Source organism: Abrus precatorius, unplaced genomic scaffold (genome assembly GCF_003935025.1).
Source record: "Abrus precatorius isolate BTA unplaced genomic scaffold, Abrus_2018 Scaffold4, whole genome shotgun sequence".
Classification (NCBI taxonomy): domain Eukaryota; kingdom Viridiplantae; phylum Streptophyta; class Magnoliopsida; order Fabales; family Fabaceae; genus Abrus; species Abrus precatorius.
The window spans coordinates 21502283-21520536 of NW_020874384.1; the positions used below are offsets into that span (position 1 = coordinate 21502283).

General features: G+C 33.4%; 4 protein-coding genes across 4 annotated transcripts; 2 read left to right on the forward strand and 2 right to left on the reverse strand.

The window, feature by feature from the left end:
• The first annotated feature begins 132 nt into the window (after nt 1-132).
• LOC113866336 (COBRA-like protein 1) lies at nt 133-2386 on the forward strand. The gene is made up of 6 exons (XM_027501215.1): nt 133-208; nt 332-411; nt 709-1162; nt 1308-1467; nt 1578-1831; nt 2097-2386. The coding sequence occupies exons 1-6, from the start codon at nt 133-135 to the stop codon at nt 2384-2386; spliced, it is 1314 nt and encodes a 437-aa protein (XP_027357016.1).
• A 1637-nt stretch (nt 2387-4023) lies between these two features.
• Nucleotides 4024-7917, forward strand: LOC113864404 (5'-methylthioadenosine/S-adenosylhomocysteine nucleosidase 1). The gene is made up of 8 exons (XM_027498060.1): nt 4024-4191; nt 4275-4338; nt 4635-4726; nt 4949-5055; nt 5639-5713; nt 6127-6201; nt 7182-7274; nt 7416-7917. The coding sequence occupies exons 1-8, from the start codon at nt 4083-4085 to the stop codon at nt 7611-7613; spliced, it is 813 nt and encodes a 270-aa protein (XP_027353861.1). The 5' UTR covers nt 4024-4082; the 3' UTR covers nt 7614-7917.
• On the reverse strand, nt 4763-11787 carry LOC113864402 (putative ER lumen protein-retaining receptor C28H8.4). Its single transcript, XM_027498059.1, has 7 exons — nt 11374-11787; nt 10488-10687; nt 10038-10178; nt 9874-9954; nt 9388-9512; nt 7280-9265; nt 4763-5231 (listed from the first exon to the last, which is right to left on the reverse strand). The coding sequence occupies exons 1-6, from the start codon at nt 11597-11599 to the stop codon at nt 9217-9219; spliced, it is 822 nt and encodes a 273-aa protein (XP_027353860.1). The 5' UTR covers nt 11600-11787; the 3' UTR covers nt 4763-5231; nt 7280-9216.
• A 1571-nt stretch (nt 11788-13358) lies between these two features.
• Nucleotides 13359-17291, reverse strand: LOC113864819 (probable alkaline/neutral invertase B). Its single transcript, XM_027498962.1, has 4 exons — nt 15972-17291; nt 15193-15624; nt 14363-14921; nt 13359-13951 (listed from the first exon to the last, which is right to left on the reverse strand). Exons 1-4 carry the CDS (start codon nt 16395-16397, stop codon nt 13656-13658), a joined length of 1713 nt encoding a protein of 570 aa, XP_027354763.1. The 5' UTR covers nt 16398-17291; the 3' UTR covers nt 13359-13655.
• Between the last annotated feature and the right edge of the window lie 963 nt (nt 17292-18254).

Genomic DNA, 18254 nt, shown 5'->3' on the forward strand with positions numbered 1-18254 from the left:
AGTAATATAATATGAAGCAACAGATAACGGGTTTCACTAGATTGATACACAACTTATTAATAAAGGCAATTCTTTGTCTCATATTTTTGTGACATTCCAAGCTCCAAACCTTCCCATCTTCAAAGGGAAAAAATGGTGCCTATTGTTGATCGCATATATGCTTATTCACTGAAGTTGATATTATTAATTGCTCTATGCACATTATCAGGCAATACACTTCTCCTATATATTCTGCTTCTGTTGTTTTCACTAGATGCTATGCTTTGCTAACTTCCTTTTTTACTTCTTTTTCTTACACTTTTGCTGATTTAGCCCTCGACCTTCTCTGCAGATTGTTATGACCCGTTGGATCCAAATGGGAACATTTCTGTAACTTTTGACATTTACCAACGTACAGATAATGGATATCTGGTCAGTACCCAGTACAATCACAACTGATTTTAGAAACACATACTTTGCTTTAGCTGCTTCACAGTTATGATCAACAAAGTATACCAAAAATCCTGAGGAATTACTGATAAATTATGCAGTGAAATTTCAAAATTTCCAATCAACTTAGCCAATGATCCTTGACTCCAACAATTTTCATTGAATAAAGACAGTTGGAGTTGATTCTTTTGCTCCAACTAATTGATTAAGTTCCATTATTTTGCATACAATATAAAGTTATTAAGCACAACTAGAATCTAGTTTGAATGTTTTGTACAGGCGAGGGTGACCCTTCAAAACCACTATCAATATCGCCATGTAGACAAACCTGGGTGGAGCCTAGGATGGACATGGGCTAACGATGAAGTGATCTGGTCAATGAACGGTGCCCTTGCAACTGATAGAGGGAATTGTTCATCTTACAGTGGCTCTCAGATGCCACATTCCTGCAAGAAAGATCCCTTCATAGTTGATCTCTCACCGGATGTCACACAAAACAGGTCAGAGCATTGCTGTCACGGTGGCCTCCTCTCTGCCTGGGCTATCGATCCTTTCAGTTCATTCTCTTCATTTGAACTTGACGTTCGCAACTTGAGGCAAAACCCACTTGGACAAATACCTAATAATCTTACATTGATGGCCCCAGGACCTGGTTACACTTGTAGCCCCCTTCTTGATACTGATCCCACTGTATCCTCAGACTTTGGGGGACTAAGACAAGTACCTGTTCTCAGTAAGTCTAAGAATAAATCATATGAAACATAAATCAGAATTCATGTCAAGAAATTATCTATGTTATTTAATGCCTAAAATAAGAAAACGGTGCATTCCCTTCTAGTAGTCCTAATTGTTTAATACCATAAATTTGTGCACTTCAGGAACTTGGAAGTCAACATGTGCATACTCAAGTTTCTTGGCAAACACACCACCAATGTGCTGTGTTTCCCTCTCATCATTTTACAATCCCAACATCACGCCGTGCCGTAATTGCAGTTGTGGATGCAGAGAAGCAAATATAAATACAGCATCTTGCATAAGGTGTGTTTAAGTTCCTAAGACCTGTATTCATCTGTCAATCTGTTATTGCCATATTCTCTGAGGTCCAGTTTGCACTCTCTCCTTATTCCTTTATGTGCTTACCTAACCAGGCCAAGTGATCCTTTACCACGGTCAGGTGAGGACAGCACAATTGAATGCACCAACCACATGTGCCCAATTCGTATCCATTGGCATTTCATGAACAACTATATGAATCAATGGAGGGTGAAGCTTACAGTTTCTAACTACAACTACAACAGAAACTACTCAAACTGGAACGTTCTGGCTCAACATCCTGGTTTCACCCAAAAAGCAACTACTTATAGCTTCAACAGCACTATACTTCCTGCCGTTGGCCTCAAAGGTACTTTCTTATTGCAGATCACAATTCTATAATGGATGATACACTTCATGTCTTCATTTAACAATAATATTTAATCAAAAGCAGTGTTAAAATAGTCACAAAACTTGAACCATTAGATTTATTGTCCTTAAAATTTACCTATTCTAAGTGTCTGTATAGACTTTAGAACATAATATAACCCATCGTTGAAAATGTGTAGACTTTAATATGTTATAGCATTGATCAAATCGTGTAGTATACTAATTAAGAAATGAATTTCTGGCAGATGGAGTTTACCTTTTTTGGGGGATAGATTTTTACAACAATGAGCTATTGCATTCTGATAAAGATCGAGTGGGTGGTGTGACAACAGAAATACTATTGGAAAAAGATACAAATTCTTTCACATTAAGTAACGGATGGGCATTTCCTAGAAGAATATATTTCAACGGGGAGAACTGTGAGATGCCTTTACCTGACACGTTTCCTATGTTACCAAATGGTAGCTCCAGTTTAACAAGTTACTGTGGTTTCAATCTTTTGTTGATATTTTTGTTTCTTACCCTTTGGTTTTGAACATTTCACTCCTTACCTTAGAGTGTAGTATCCTCCTCAATTTTGAAGGATCCCTTATGTTTTCTCTGATAGATTGAATAAACCCCTGTTCCAGTGATTGAGATTGGAAATATTATTAAAAAGTCAAAAGATTGAGTGATTATTATATACAATTTAAGTAACTAAAATACGGAATTCACGCCAATTAAAAACTATAGTTGTATGTGAGTAAGAAGTAGTTGCTTTCCCTTTTCATAAAAGCTATATTCAAATTTATTTGTCAAATGTTTGGTGATTAGTTATTCACCCTAATATGTCCTCATTTTTCATAGTGACGATAAGCGTTATTGTATTTATCATGTTTAAATTAATCATGAAATAATATTTTGATAATTAATTATATAACTAATTTTATTGATTATGATGAAATTAACTGGATATTTACAAATGATCATAAACAATAAATTTTAACATAGTTTGATTCATTTGTTATTCACTAAAATTTTGAAAAATAAAAAGGAACCATGTATTTATTTTTATTTTTATTATTTGTTAACACACTTCTCTTCAAGGAGATACGAGAACTAAAATTATTCAAACCAGATAAAGGCTCGCATAATGCACAAGCATAAAAATAATATATTATTTTATGAAGAAACTAGTTTGGGTAAAAATAAATGTATAAAATAAAATTGAGATGTTAGAAATGATCGTAAAAAAAAGAGAGGAAGAGTTAAGAATACAAATCAAGCATACTAGGTTTGCTATTCTTTATCCTTTTATCTTTTTTTGTTTCTTTGGGTTGAAGTTATTTTAAATTAACTTTTGAATTAGTATTTTTAAGAGGTAAAAATAAAATAAATAAATTAAAATTATTTTGTAAATTTAAATTAACTTATTTTTATTTTTATAAATTTTTAAATATAATGTGAAGAAATTGATTTTAATTTATAAAAAAATTAATTATTTTTTTTAATTTCTTCTCTTACAGATATTTTTTCGTGAACTTACTTAAATTGAAGCTTTGTCAACCAAAAAAAGAAAAAAAAATCCTGGAAAATATTATAAGTAAAAATATGATATTTATCATGAAATTTAAAGGAAAATAAATTATAATTTACTATAAATAAAAGTAGATAAGAGAATAACTTTATTAGAAATTTAAATGTACGGACAGTGTAATATTATTTTACACTATTATTTAATTATAAATGATCGTATATGCAACAAAAAAAAATTAATAGAAAAATTATATCTATAATGTAATGTAATTAATTGATGGTATAAAATTTTTGTACACTAAGAATACATTGAAAAATTAAACTCTTTAAATTTTTAAATATATGGTTTACATATTTTTATCATTATTAATTTTATTTACAAAATTTTTAAATTTATTTTTGTCAAATTTTTTAAATGCGGCGATATTTATTGATTAAAAAATTTACTTAAAAATATAAATAAAAATTATTGAATTAAAAATAAAACTAACATAATTTTAATAAATAATTAAGGATGTATTAATAACTACTATTACCCTTTCACTTACCGTATTTATATCATACATAGTACTTGTGTAAGCCGTACATTAATGACCTGTCCTTAATTTCTACGAATATACAGTGTATAAATATATAACATTGATATTGCGAGGAAAATAAATAGAGATTAGCAGAAGAAAAAGCATAAAAGGCATAGAAATCTGGAAGAAACAGGAATGGCTGCGCTTGGGAACCAATCAGATGCTGCCTCAAAAGAGGAAGAGGCCATGGTTGCCCAACCTAAACCTCAGGAGCGATCCATTTCCAACATCGTCATCGTCATTGGTACCTTGCCATGTTTAGTTGTCTGTCTCCTGTTTCTGTTTTATTTGATCGTCTTAGTGTTAACTGTTAGTATGGAATAACAGCTATGCAGACGGAGGCGCTTCCCGTTGTCAATAGGTTCCACCTCATCGAGGACCCTCGCTCTCCGTCCGTCTCTCTCTCTCTCTCTCCCCTCTCCATTTTCTTAGGGTTTATTTATGATCACTTACTCTAATCACTTATCCATACACTTTCTTTTTTTTTATTTTTCATTGCGGCTTACCACACTGGAAAAGAAGTAATGCGTAGATGCTATGATGCTTACAAATTAGTTTTTAATTTTGTGAAGCATCTTAGAATTTGCTTACAATGTTACAGAAGTGTTTTTTCCTTCTTCTTCTTTTTTTTTTTGGTTGGTTTTCATGTATTTGTATTGATTGGGATATATATGCACAATGTTACAGGTTTCCAGAAGGCGTTCCTTGGGTCCGTTATCATGGCACATACAAAGATCTCCATATAAACTTGATTTGGCCTGGAAAAGATCCTGCTCTGGGTAAGGACGTTTCTTCTTTTCATTTTATTTCGTACTGCACCACTTCTAACAACTCAAAAGTTATAGATGGCTTTCTCATTTTTAGTCGGTAAATTCATATTTGATTGATTCTTCACAATATAACAAACATGATTTATGCTGATTTTTATCAAGCCTAGGCAAGTGGCAATTTTGTTTTGATTACAATTTTTCATATAATGAGTCCTGTTCCATTTCTTTCAGGGGTTGATAGTGTGGGCACAATATCCTCTGCTCTTGTAACATATGCTGCTATTCAAGCATTGAAACCAGACTTGATCATAAATGCAGGCACTGCTGGTGGCTTCAAGGTAGGCACTGTCTTCTCTCCTCTTTCTAAGAAGTAGCATTAGAGTTTCTGGTTTTCTAGTTGTGCTTCAAAATGTCTGTATTTTGGGTTTTCATTGGTGTCTTCCAAGTGTAACTAACTTTGGTCCTCTTTCCTGTGAACTTGTTATGTCCTGCTAATTTTGTAATAATTGATCCTCTGTTTTATATACAATGGTCAACCGTTTTGAATAAGAATTTCAAACAGCAACAAAAGCCTTATATCTCACAAGGTAAGATCAGCTACATGGATCACACAATGTCAATAGACTCAATCAAAAACCAAAAGTAGTTGACATCTGTAATCTATTTTTAAATAATGCCTCCTATATTCTTCTAAAAAAAGCTTGGGATTAATCTGTTGATGACAATCATGTTTAACCTGCATGTGCAGTTGTTCTACTTTCCACCATTGATGTACATGCATCAAATAGTAACTCTTTACAGTAATTTAAAATCTTAATTGACTACGTATGCAGCTAAACATATTCTGATATAGATATACAGATTTATAATATGTGCATGAAGATATTTTCCTAATAAGTGTTCATTCCTGGATGTTTTCAGGCCAAAGGAGCTAGTATTGGTGATGTTTTCATTGTATCAGATTGTGCCTTTCACGACAGAAGAATACCCATACCTGTTAGTGTTATGCTGCTATTCCTCTTAGTAGCTCTTGGTTGTTTTGTTTTTTGCTCCCTTCCCTACTTGATGTGTTGTTGACTATGCCAATTTTGTATTTAAGATTGCAATGAATGGTATAATCAGTTGTTGGTGGTGGTGGTGGTGATTTTTTATTGTGTATGGTAACAGGATTTAAGATTTTTAGGTGGATACTTGTGAATTTTGAATTTTAAAATTTCATTCAAGGTACTTCATTTCTAAGATAAATGCTAATAGACATTTGTTTACCTTTTTAAATAAGTCTTCACATCTTGGTTTTTGCCTGAGGGAAGGGGAATTTGATTTACTTGCCAAAATGTGCTTCTTTCTTGCAATGTAGTGAGGTAAAAGTTTTGCGGTTAAGATCAATATATGTATAATGTTTATTGCAGGTTTTTGATCTGTATGGAGTTGGTTTGCGTAAATCCCTTGAAACACCCAACCTTGTAAAGGACATTAATCTAAAGGTGAGTGCAATCTGCATAAACTATATATGCTTCTTCTGAAAACACAGAACCTTATACAATTAGTCTTATTCAAATCCACATTGCGAATCCATAATTCTTGATATCACAATGATTAATCATCCAAATTGGGTGCCATTTTTTAACCATATTTCTTGGATAGAACTCATAGAAGAGCTGCTCGTGTAGTTTTTAATGTGTGTGCCTTTGAGCGCAAAAGTTATCTTCCTATTATTTATGATTGTCTTGGCTTGATGATTTGACTTTGGGATTGGTTATTCTGACTCCCATCTTCTATATGTGGGGTGACTTCAAGAATTAAATTTGAAGCCGGTGGATAATAATTTGCAAAAGGTGTATGTGTAGCCTGGGTTTTGAGTTGATCTGCTTAGATGGATAAACGATTTCTGCTGATCAAATGAAGTGTTAAATGTTATAACTCATTTACACTGTCAGTCTCACGTTATTAATAATAAATCTTAAATGAATGAATGAAGAGAGCAAAAACCATTTTATGACAACGTAAGTAAAGTTCTATAAGTTTCCAGGTTGTTGGCTGTTACTTCTGTCAGGTCATTGACATATTTATATCTTGCTGTTATTTCATGTTAACTTAATGCTTGTTCGAGGTGAGGCAATATGATCTCGGGATAGTTTGGACCCATGCCCACTTTATTCAGTGAAGTGAATGGAATAGTTTTTTCTTATATACCATTGGTATTTGAAGAGTTTACAAATGTAGTGGGGGTTTTGCATTAAGAATGTTGTAAGTGAATTAACAGCTTTAACCTTGATCATAATCATAACAGTAGGTCACTTTCTCACTAGATAAAGATCATACTTAAAAAAACAATATGCTGTTCCATTTTACCGTTCAAACACATGAAATGTTATCTGGTTTGATACATCATGCTATTGGTGCCCTATCCATTAATTGTTTAGATTAATTGTGCTGATTTAAACAATATTTGTGCATATTTCAGATAGCTAAATTGTCTACTGGTGACTCTTTAGATATGACACAGCAGGATGAATCATCTATCATTGCGAATGATGCCACAGTTAAAGATATGGAGGTAACCTGATTATTTTGGCTATTCTCTCTTGGGACTCTGGCTCATCTATTGGGAATGGCATGAATCCACATATTCACAAATAACTCTTATCTCTCCTATGTCGAATATGGGCTTAACTATCCATTTCAACTTTTTCTCCAGGGAGCAGCCGTTGCTTATGTTGCTGACCTACTGAAAGTACCTGTAATTTTTGTAAAAGCTGTGACTGATATCATTGATGGTGACAAACCAACTGCAGAAGAATTCCTGCAGAATTTAGCAGCTGTAACTGCTGCACTTGATGTGGCTGTCGAACAAGTTGTTAATTTTATGAATGGAAAGTGCATATCTGAACTCTGAAAGCCCAATTCCACCTTTCGAGTTTTGTTATATGCAATGGTGCACGGTGTGCTTCAATTGTACACTACCATTATTTATTGGGAATTTGTGGGATTTAAGCAAAAATAGAAACTTGTACACTATCTCTCTTTTGTACTGTTCTGGCTGTGCCAGGCCGTATAATTTATCTGGCAAAGAAACATTTACAATGACATCCTTTAGTAAACCGCATAAAACATTGTGGTTAATTATTGTCTGAAGTTTTAAAATAATGATGAAAGATTGAAACGTCCTTGTTCATGGTTGCCGAAATTTGTTTGGGATCTAAACTTGCCACTTACTGCCAATCGTAGTTTTGTGGCCTGTCAATATTCATATCCCTTAATTTAAAAGCCTCCTTCTGCCAAGAATATTTCTATGAACACATCAGAAACACTAACAGCATCGAAGGAAACGAAAATTCACAACCTTTTAAATGTGAATCCAAACATGTTAAAGTCTCCACTACGACTAACGTGTTTGGAATTTTGTTGAGAAAGACTAAAGATTATATACAACGGCTTGTATCTTGTGACTGCTTCAGATCAAATTTTGAAAATTGAAAAATTAAATTATCGTACTTTTGATAAAAAAATGTATTCCAATGAAAATTTTGTAGTTCAAATTAATTTATATACATCTTAACTATAGTTAATATTTTAAAAATAATTTTATCAAGATTAAGTTTACTTAACTTTAAATAATACAAATGCTAAATGTTTTGTTTGGGCTTACCTCCAGCCCATCTGCTCCCCTTGTCAGGCAAGTTGCTTGGGCTTACCTCCACCTCTTGGCCATGTACGTGCACAAAATAATAATAATCACTGCGCCGTCACCTCTCACCAAGCGGACCAAGCTGCCTCAACATAGCCACTGTAAACTCCCTAATTAAAAGATTAATTTATTCTTTATAGGTATTGCGATTGTAATTTCTTTTATTTCCTTACTTTCCTTTGTCATATATAGCTTTATATATGTTTAAGTGTAATTAATTAGCCCCTAATAGATGCATATCAATCAATAAGAAACATTTTTCTACAATCTTTTATCTTTATTTCTTCCTCGTTTTCAACACTAAAATCAGATTTGAATGCAATGTCCGTTATTGCTATGGAACATGTTTATACAAAGATTAAACTCTCAAATGATAATTTGGCCATGGCCAAAGAAAAAACCTTAAAAAATGCTACGGTCTAAATATTATATGAAAAAAATAATCCTTTCAAAGCAATTTTATAATGTCTCCCTCGTAGGCTCAAGTAAAGCAGCTTAGATACGATGAGGTGGAAAAGTTCTATAAAGAATCGAATAGAACTTAAGCACGTGGAGTAGTTCTATAAGTACTGACTTCCAAGAGCCTACGCAAATAGACACGTTATGTGTAAAGCCTTTCCAACTACAATACAATTACTGTACCTTAAACATAAATATCTAGTCTCTCCTTCATCTGCAACTTTACAAAGAAACTAGCTTCTTCCAAGGAGCCAAACGTTGTCAACACAATATGGACACCAGCAATGATAACCGACCATATTGCTTGATTAAGTTAATCTTAATGCAAGTATGCACTGAAGTGAACCTTCAATCACACAACTCCAGAGGGAAGGCGGAGAACAAGTTGTCCCCCAAAAACGCTGCAATAAATTGAATATAGCAAGGTCAGAGCCATGCAGGAAAGTTCTTAAGAAATTATCAGCAAAACTGAAAAACAAGAAACAGTCAAAGGGAAAAGACCTATATAATGCACTCAACTAACCTTTTGACATAATAGTAACAGAAATCTGCTAGGATAAAAGTCTGGACTATTTCTGAAATAAGCACCATTGATGGCCATAATCCATACCCCAAGGCAACCAACAAATGTCCACGGCTATCCAACACCTGTTCCAAAAATGGTATCTTAGTAAGAGCCAGCACGTTGTAAATCCAATAGGTTGCGCCACTAAAGAAATATGCTCAGAACAGAAAATATTCAAAAGAAAAACCAGATACAGGCAAAATACATGACACTGTAATACCTTTAGAGGCGTTATACCATTGGAAATGAAAGCCAAACTTGAAGTTATAAAGTAACTCAAATTATATTCACATTTCACTCCTTGGTCACCCAGACATAGCAATTCAAAAAATATCATCTTAGTGATAGCAGACACCAGCACAAGCCAGCAAACGTGATAAACTAATTTGAAAAAGATTCAAAGGCTGATTAATGCAGTTACAAGTATCAATGAACAGATCATACCTGAAGAACCCAATGAGCACAGCTCAAGAATCTTGCAACACCCAGGGCAAACACATAGTGTGCTGTGAATGGCTCAACAATCTGAAAGTATAAAATGAAATAAAGTAAGGAGAGGAGTAGAATTAGATAACTAATTAATAAGTACAATGGAAATTCTTATATACTTTGGTGTTCTGCATGACTCGCAATTGAGGTAGTACTGACACAGCTTCAAGATATACACAGAATGCCCAGAAAATCCTGTTCAATAAATGATGAATAGTTGATGGATGAAAAAACAAGGCTAACACAGCACAGGGTACCACCTGCATTCAATTTAAAAATAGCAGGAAAATGCACAAGTAAATATCAATAAGTGATAGTACAAATTTATTTAAAAGAGGAATAAAGAAAAATCGTTTGAAGTTGAGTAAAATGAAAACCAAATTCAAATATGGTCCACAAAGGTTTCAATAAGATGCCATGGCTTCTTTCTTGGTACAGAAGTAGATCGTTACTTCTTGACATGGAGGTCAGTTTCCATCAACAAGACTTATTATAATGTCAATTTTCTTTGAAAGACAACAATATAGAAGGAGCTTACAATTTTAAATGAAATGATAGTGGAACCGTACCACATAGTATATTGCAAAATTGTCCTTCTCTTCCATGTAACTAGACTTCAATTTAAAACGAATCATGTATATAACCCACAGTGTTGTTGCCAAAGTAGCCAAATCAAGCAGGGTATGTATATCATATTCCATGACAAAACTGCAGTACAGCCTAACAGCTAAAAATATAGCTGTTAATTCCTGGGATTTGAGCGATAATCCTGTACATCACAAAGAGGCGTGATATCTTAATATTGGGTACAGATTCGTCACTAATTCTGAAGTATCCATGCACATAAAAGGAATGAAATCTGATGTAAACCTCATTACAAGATATCAACAAAGTTAGAAGTGCCAAAACTATTAGTACAAAAACAAAATTCTGCTTCTTCTTTTCATTCAGTAATAATTGCCAAAGGACTCATCAAGCAAAGTGGGAGAAAAAAAGGAAATCAAATCAGGCAAACAATGACATGACATTGATCGTCCAACAAGAACGTTCTGAACCAAACATTTTTCTTGATGCTCAAAGTGGATCACATTAATAACGAACACTCCACAAAGCAATTTTTTTAAATAAAAGAAAGTCCACAGCTAGAGTCAAGTTAGTGTCTAGAATACCAGAAAGGAGCAATTGCCGCGCAATTATAAATCTTTATAAGGAAATTCCAGACATACTACTAAATCAAAATCTAAAGAGAATAACAATAAATCATTTTATCCATAAAAAATTAAGGGATAAATCATAATGCATGATCCCTGCTGGTAATGCGTATAAAGAAAGTCAAGATTACGATACAATCACAACACAAAAACCGTAATCTTGCATGTTCAAAGAACTCCCAAAAAGAAAAGACAATGTTTTTACAAAAGAAAAAAAAAATAAAGGGGAAAAAGGGTAACTGACCGGCACAAGTCTTTTCTTTGATGAGTTTATAGATGAGAACGGAAATTCCAAGAGAGTGGACAGCCTCGGCAGCAACGAAAAGGTTATCGTGATCGTGAACGATGAAGCGGAGAAGCACGAGTGCCGCCATGCCCGAAACAACGGCAAGAAAAGCCTTCACCTTTGGCGGTTGCCGCCGCACCCACGTGGCGATCGCGTGTATCGGCTTTCTCTGACCCCTCATCATCCCTTCTTTCTCTTTCCACCAATTAATTTCTTTTATGAGTTTTGTTATTGATTTAATTTTGCGTTCCTAATTGTAATGGATGAGAGCGATACTTGTTGCGGTTATGGAAGAATTTCCCCCAATTCCCCAATTAGGGCACAACTTCAACGACAACTTGAGAAGCTGCAATTCCCAGCCACCCAAACTGAAGATTGAAACCTGAGGGACGTTAAATAGTCCATTTAACCTGTTCAATGTTCATGGTCTTTTCACGATAACAAATACAAACTCTGGTGTCTTTAAGCATAATAAATAAATAAATAAATATTATTAAAAATTAATGAGTTTTTTTGTCATTAAATAATTTTTTAATAAAAAGGTATATTATATAATTATTTTAAATTAAATTATTTTATATATTTTAAAAATAAATATTTTCTTATAATGAATAAAATTAAATAAATATTTTTAAAATTATAAAAAATTAAAATTAACACTAAAATTAAATACTTAATATAAAAAATACATAATAGCTTCTAAAAATGCTCTTATTTAATATATTTTTTTTAAAAAAATTATTTAAAAATGGAGGTACATATTTAAGACATGTAAGTAGATTATATCACGAGTACATTATATATCATGAAAATAATGAATTTTGTATTTTTAAATAAATTTTTTTCACTGTTTAAGATATTAACTTACAATTATCATATAAATTTAGATTTTCTCATATTACTCGTAATTAACAAATTCAAAAGTGATTATAATAAAAAAGAATATAAAATAATTAAAATAAATAATTCAATAATATCTCCTAAAATTAATAAAACAAATTTACTTAGACTCGGCATGATTTGAAAATTACACTTATCTTTTTTATTTTATATATTATTCTTACTTATTGATGATTATTATTTTTTAAGAAATATTATACATACATCTTATATAATTTTAAAATTAAGGTATAGATTTAATTATTATTAATTTCACAAGAGGTTAATGTAATTATTTTTAATAAATTTTACCGGTGTGTTAGATAGTTAAATTTGTATATTGTGTTATTTTTCTCTTATAAATTAAGTAGAGCACCCAAATTCACGAGAAATATATGGGTAAGCCAACGCCCAACACGAGTGAGTACAAGGGAACAATGAATAGAAGAAATCGTCTACGAATCACGTTTAGGTAAGCGACATAAAAAAATCACGTTTAGGTAAGCAGCCACTTTATAAATACGGTGTCCGTTGCCTTCCACGTTTCATCGACTACACTGCTAATTATCTAACCACTCCATTTTTTTTTGTTTCCACTATCAGATGATGACATAATGCAATACCTTTCTGCCCTTAAGAGAGTTATAATTATGAACTAATACCTCTAATCAGTATTTACTGAATGCAAATTTACAGCGTGAACACTATGAAACTGCGTTTGTCGAAAGCGTTTTGTAGTTTTGTGCTTTCTCTAAGCGTAAATAGTTAATAGTTTCTTTAATAATATAAAAATGAGCATCAGTACTTTGGTTCATCTCAAATTTTATAAAAAGAAAAATTATTAGTCACTTTGAGTTTAAGTAATTAATAATAATAAATTTTTTATTAGAAAAATAATTATTATACTTTTAAATCTTTAAAATAATAATATTTTTCATGAAATATTATTACTTTTATATAACTAAAAAAAAAGTACGTTGATGATCACAAATGCTCCTTGTGAGTTCACATTTTGTAATATGGTAATGCTAGATCAAGAAAATACCTTCTCTGTCCAGCGCCTACAATATCTCAATCTAAATTGTAAAATCTGCATCTAAGTGCATACATTTTCAGCCAAGAACTTGGTGCAGTTAACGAATTTGGCATTTTCTTATAAGCTCACCTTTTGGATAAAACTATTGGCCGTCAAGAATCCTTAGGAACTTCATAGAAGGAATGCATAACACTTGACACATGGAAGTGAGAAACAAGAAAGCTTCATTTGTGTGTTTGCCACCCACCCTGCTCTTCTTCTGTTCCATTCCTTGATTTCTCCTTTTTATCATTGCAGGTCAAAATTGATGAAGAAAAACAACTCCTCACAAAGTCCAAGAATTTGATCTCTTGAGTAAAGGCTTTAGCTGTTTATCTTCTTCTAGTGCTACAAGGCCTAAATGTGATGGATCATCCAGCATCATCCTAGCTGCTAAGTAACCAGCTATAGACCAAGTTTGAAATTTTCGGGCCTGCTTCCCAATGTATCGACCCTGCGTTCCATCATAATATTCAGGCCAGTTGTCCTTTAGCAATTTGCTCTCAGCAATTTGAAGGGCACGTCTTGCAATTTGGGGTCTCCCAGTCTTGATGGAGGCCGCAGACAGAAACCATAAAAGAACTGTAACCACCACAGTAAATGCATCTTAAAAGTTGGGAAGGAACAATAATTTTAAGGAGTGAAAAGTGTTAGTAACACAGTTTTTATTATAGCACAGTTAAGGAGTCAAAATTAGAAGCTTTTTATTAGAAAAGTTTAACAATGCACTCCTGATTTCTAATAAGGAATTTATTAGGACTTATGCAATGATGTAGGTCTCATTATCTAATTAATGAGTCTTGTTCCTAATTTCGTAGGTCGCGTGCTAAAAAAATGCGTTTATAACATTCCTCTCTATCTGAATTCTGTGTTGAACTACGCAAATCTGGGGCCACGATTGATGAATGATCTCCGAGACTGTTCTATTATATGTACTAGTTTTGGATAACATGAGCTGATTCATGGAAATTCAGAATTGTTGCATAAGAATACCTGGCCAAGATCCTCCGTTGTGGTAACTCCATCTGGTATTTTTTGGGTCACATCCTGTTATGATCACCCATTCATTGCTATCAAAGGCTGGATAGCAAACTTTGACAGGCATCTCTCCAATTAATTCATCCCACCTTGATTCTATGAGATCCATGATTGCAGTGGACTGCTCAGGAGTTGCCATGCAGGACAAAATTGCAATGCAATTACCCAGGCAAAACCAGCGGAAATCCATCCTAGCCGGACTTACATTACCAACAAAGTATCCACCATGATGAGGCATGAAATCGAAAATCCAATCTGGTAGAGAATCAGGAATAACATTAAACTTGTTTACTGCAGTATGTGAGTACTCTTCTGTTTTGAATCGATATACATCATTAAGTTGCTTCAAATCCAACCAAAAATAGCTTCTCATATGATAGCTTAAGGCATGCAAGCGTTTGACAATTCGTTCCATGAACGCTTTCCCTTCAGCATCTTGCTTAAGCAATTGCAAGGCACATCTTAAAGCCATGAAGAACAATGCTTGAATTTCAATTGGATACCCATAAACACCCTGAATTCATTTGAAAAAATTGGAAGTAAGAATTGGATAAATTAACCACTAGGAATATAGTTGCAGTAAATCCCTTAACAGTTCCTACTCCTAGAATCACTCTGTTATATCTAGCACAAAACACAAATTAGCTCTTGACTTTTATACTGGATTAAAATCTTCACAATATACATCCACAAAAATCACTTTATCCTATAATCAATGCCTATTTTCAAGACATAAGACAGTGGAAAGGTAAAAATGAGAGTAATATAAATTTCAGAAAACTCACCATTCTACGATCAATCATACAGCACCCATCAGCACAAAGCAAAGTTGGAAATGTGTCAAACCCCTCAGACAGGCACAAACTCAGAATCAAGCGCATACCCTTTTGACATTCAGGCAGTTCTGCCAAAGAAGAGTCTCCCGTAGCCTTTGTGTATGCACGGAGTAAAATAATCCACCAAAATCCGGAATCAACAGGAGCAACCCTGCCTATAGCACTTTCACCAAAATCTGCTATCAGGGTTTCATGGTTTCTGACTGGATCATGGTATACCTTAAAACTAGCAGGCATCACCCCTTCAGCTAGTTGAAACCTGTCAATCTTTTTCTCCCATGATTGAAGGCGAAGAGTCTTTAAGATAAAATTTTTAACAATGTCCGGTTCTCCATGCATCAGAAAAACTAAAGCACTTGGGACAAAGTCTCTTATAAACACCTGTGCACAAACACAATGATACCTTAGACTAGACCTCCATAGCAAACTCAAAATGGGTAGACTAGGTAAAAAAAATAAAGATAAAGAGGGATGAAAGGGGAACACAAAAAAACCATCTTTTTATCTATAATATAGCTTGTATATGAGGTTAGTGGACTTGATATCACTACTAGTACTTCACTACTATGAGTATAGATCCATCATCCACAAAGAAAACTGTGGCCTAAAAGTCCAACCAAAATTTAAGTATGTGATGAAATAGCGTCAAACAAGCACTCCCACCCCCATCACCACCACCACCATAGAAGAAACAGATATATATTCAAGGTAAGACAAGGACATGTTACCTGATCATAATTAAGTTTCTCATCAGAATTATCTAAGGCCGCAATTGTCCCAACTGGTTGACCACGGAAATATACCAAGGAACGCCTGAGAGCTTCCCAAGCTTCTGATGTTAAAGGATGTGACTCTAATGTCATTGATCTTGGGGTATTAAGACCTGATTTTGGCACAGGAGAATTTAGCTGATCAAAATGGTCTCCCAGGCGAGAAAAGTTATCAGCTTTTATGACCAAATGGCGTGGGGAAAAGCCTATGGATAGTTCACTCAATGATCTGTCATCACATGATCTCTGTCTCTCTATATTCAAAGCCCTTGGCCTATCCAATGCTTTTGAGAAATCAAATTCCTCTGTTTCTGCCACACTACTTAATGCTTCGGGACTTCTAGAATTTCCATTTTGAAACCAATCTATTGGATTGGAAGACATCTTTCAAAACCTTAGCACTTGCAACCTAGTATTGCTCAAAATCCTGCAGAATAAAGTGTGTTGACATAAAATTGACATAAATATAAACCGTGCCCTCAAACTGCTAAATCCCTGCGTTTGTAACACTTTATAAGACCAAAAGCAGATACTTGGAACATCATGTATCATTTTCTTAATCCGAAATTCCAAATGATTTTGAGTTCAAACATGCAGGCTTCCAAATGATACCAGATAAAGATCATAAACTCCAACCATGAAGTGATTAATTTTGAAATACTACACTACACAATTCAAGGGGTACGGCGTTACCAAACAGAGAAACAATCAATAGGTTTAATTATCAGATTAGTGGGGGAAATAGAACAACAGAAATAGCACAGGTCCCAACTTTCCAATTCCAGATTCCTATCTAAGGTAAAAAGTATTTGTCTTATTATTTTTCGATTAATTCCGTTCCACATTCTCCCTGGAAAAGGGTTACTTCTTAATAACTAGCAGGGTAAAAATCTCCCAACTGCTAAAATGAAAGGGTGATATGCAGTTTTTACAATACAAAAAGGAGAACCACAATGAGCATTGAGCAAACAAGGGAAGCCAACCACAACCGAAGAAAATATTTTCAAAAAAATTAATTAAAGGAGACAATTGTTGATAATACGGATATGCAGAATAAACAGCACAGTGAAGTCCCCATGGGTACAACGTGATCAGAAAACCATTTGCACGTTGGCATCAAAATAAAAATGAGAAAGCCTTCATGCATTTGCGCATAATGTTCATCCAAAAAAGAATAGATTCATGCATGAACGAAAACATGATGCAATGCAAAGAAAGGTAAAAAGGGCTCAATGGGTGAAATCAGATAATCATGTTAAATGGCAAAGAATCGAAGAAAAGATAAACTAACCCGCACAAGCTGAAGAAGAGAGAAGAAAATGAGAGAAAAGGGAGATTTTTATTTATTTAATGACTTTTTCTGGATACAGAGTAAAGTTGCAGAAGAAGAAGTTGAAGCACGTGAAAGAAAGAAAGAAAGAAAGTGGTTGATTTGCTTGTGTGTGTGATTTGTGGAGGAAACAACGAAATGGAGGTTCTGAGCTTTCTGTGATGCATGATCTTTGCGTTTGTACGGAGGGGCTTATATTTTGGTGCTACGTGGGATTTTCATATTCCTCATAATCACTGTTACTATCACTCTCACTTCCCCACAAAGTGACCAATTCCCAATTCAGATTCCACTTTTATTTTATCACACCTTCCATATTTATTATTTACAAGTTATTTTTAATTTCACTTATCAATTATTATTTTCTTACATCTCAATAAAAAAAATTATATCAATTATATTTCAAATGAGTTTGTTTCAATAAAGAATGGTTCATTTCGGTCAGAATTGAATTTGTATTCGCAGGCTCAAATCCCATTGCCATGGGAGGATTTTATTGCTGAACGATGAACATTGAGTGACACATTTATTATAATTATAATAAGACAATTATGATGTATTGAATATACATTAAGATTTAAATATAAGAACACCAAACTTTGTTTATCGTTTTCATTATAATTTTTGTTTCATTAACTTGTTTGCCTTTGGTTTGCTTGCTGTTGCTAGGCAATTATTAAATGTTTTTTAATAGGACTTTTTTATTTTTTACAAATATTTTTTAATGTGTACCCATGAGTTAAAAGTAAGCAAATTTCAATATTGCCTTAACACGTGAATAAATTAATAAAATGAGTAATCTCAAACTTAAATTTAAGTAAATGCAGTTACATTAAATATTTATAATGAAAGTTTTATCATCCATAATATTTCTAATCCACTTAACAATATTATCTCTAGTAAATAATACA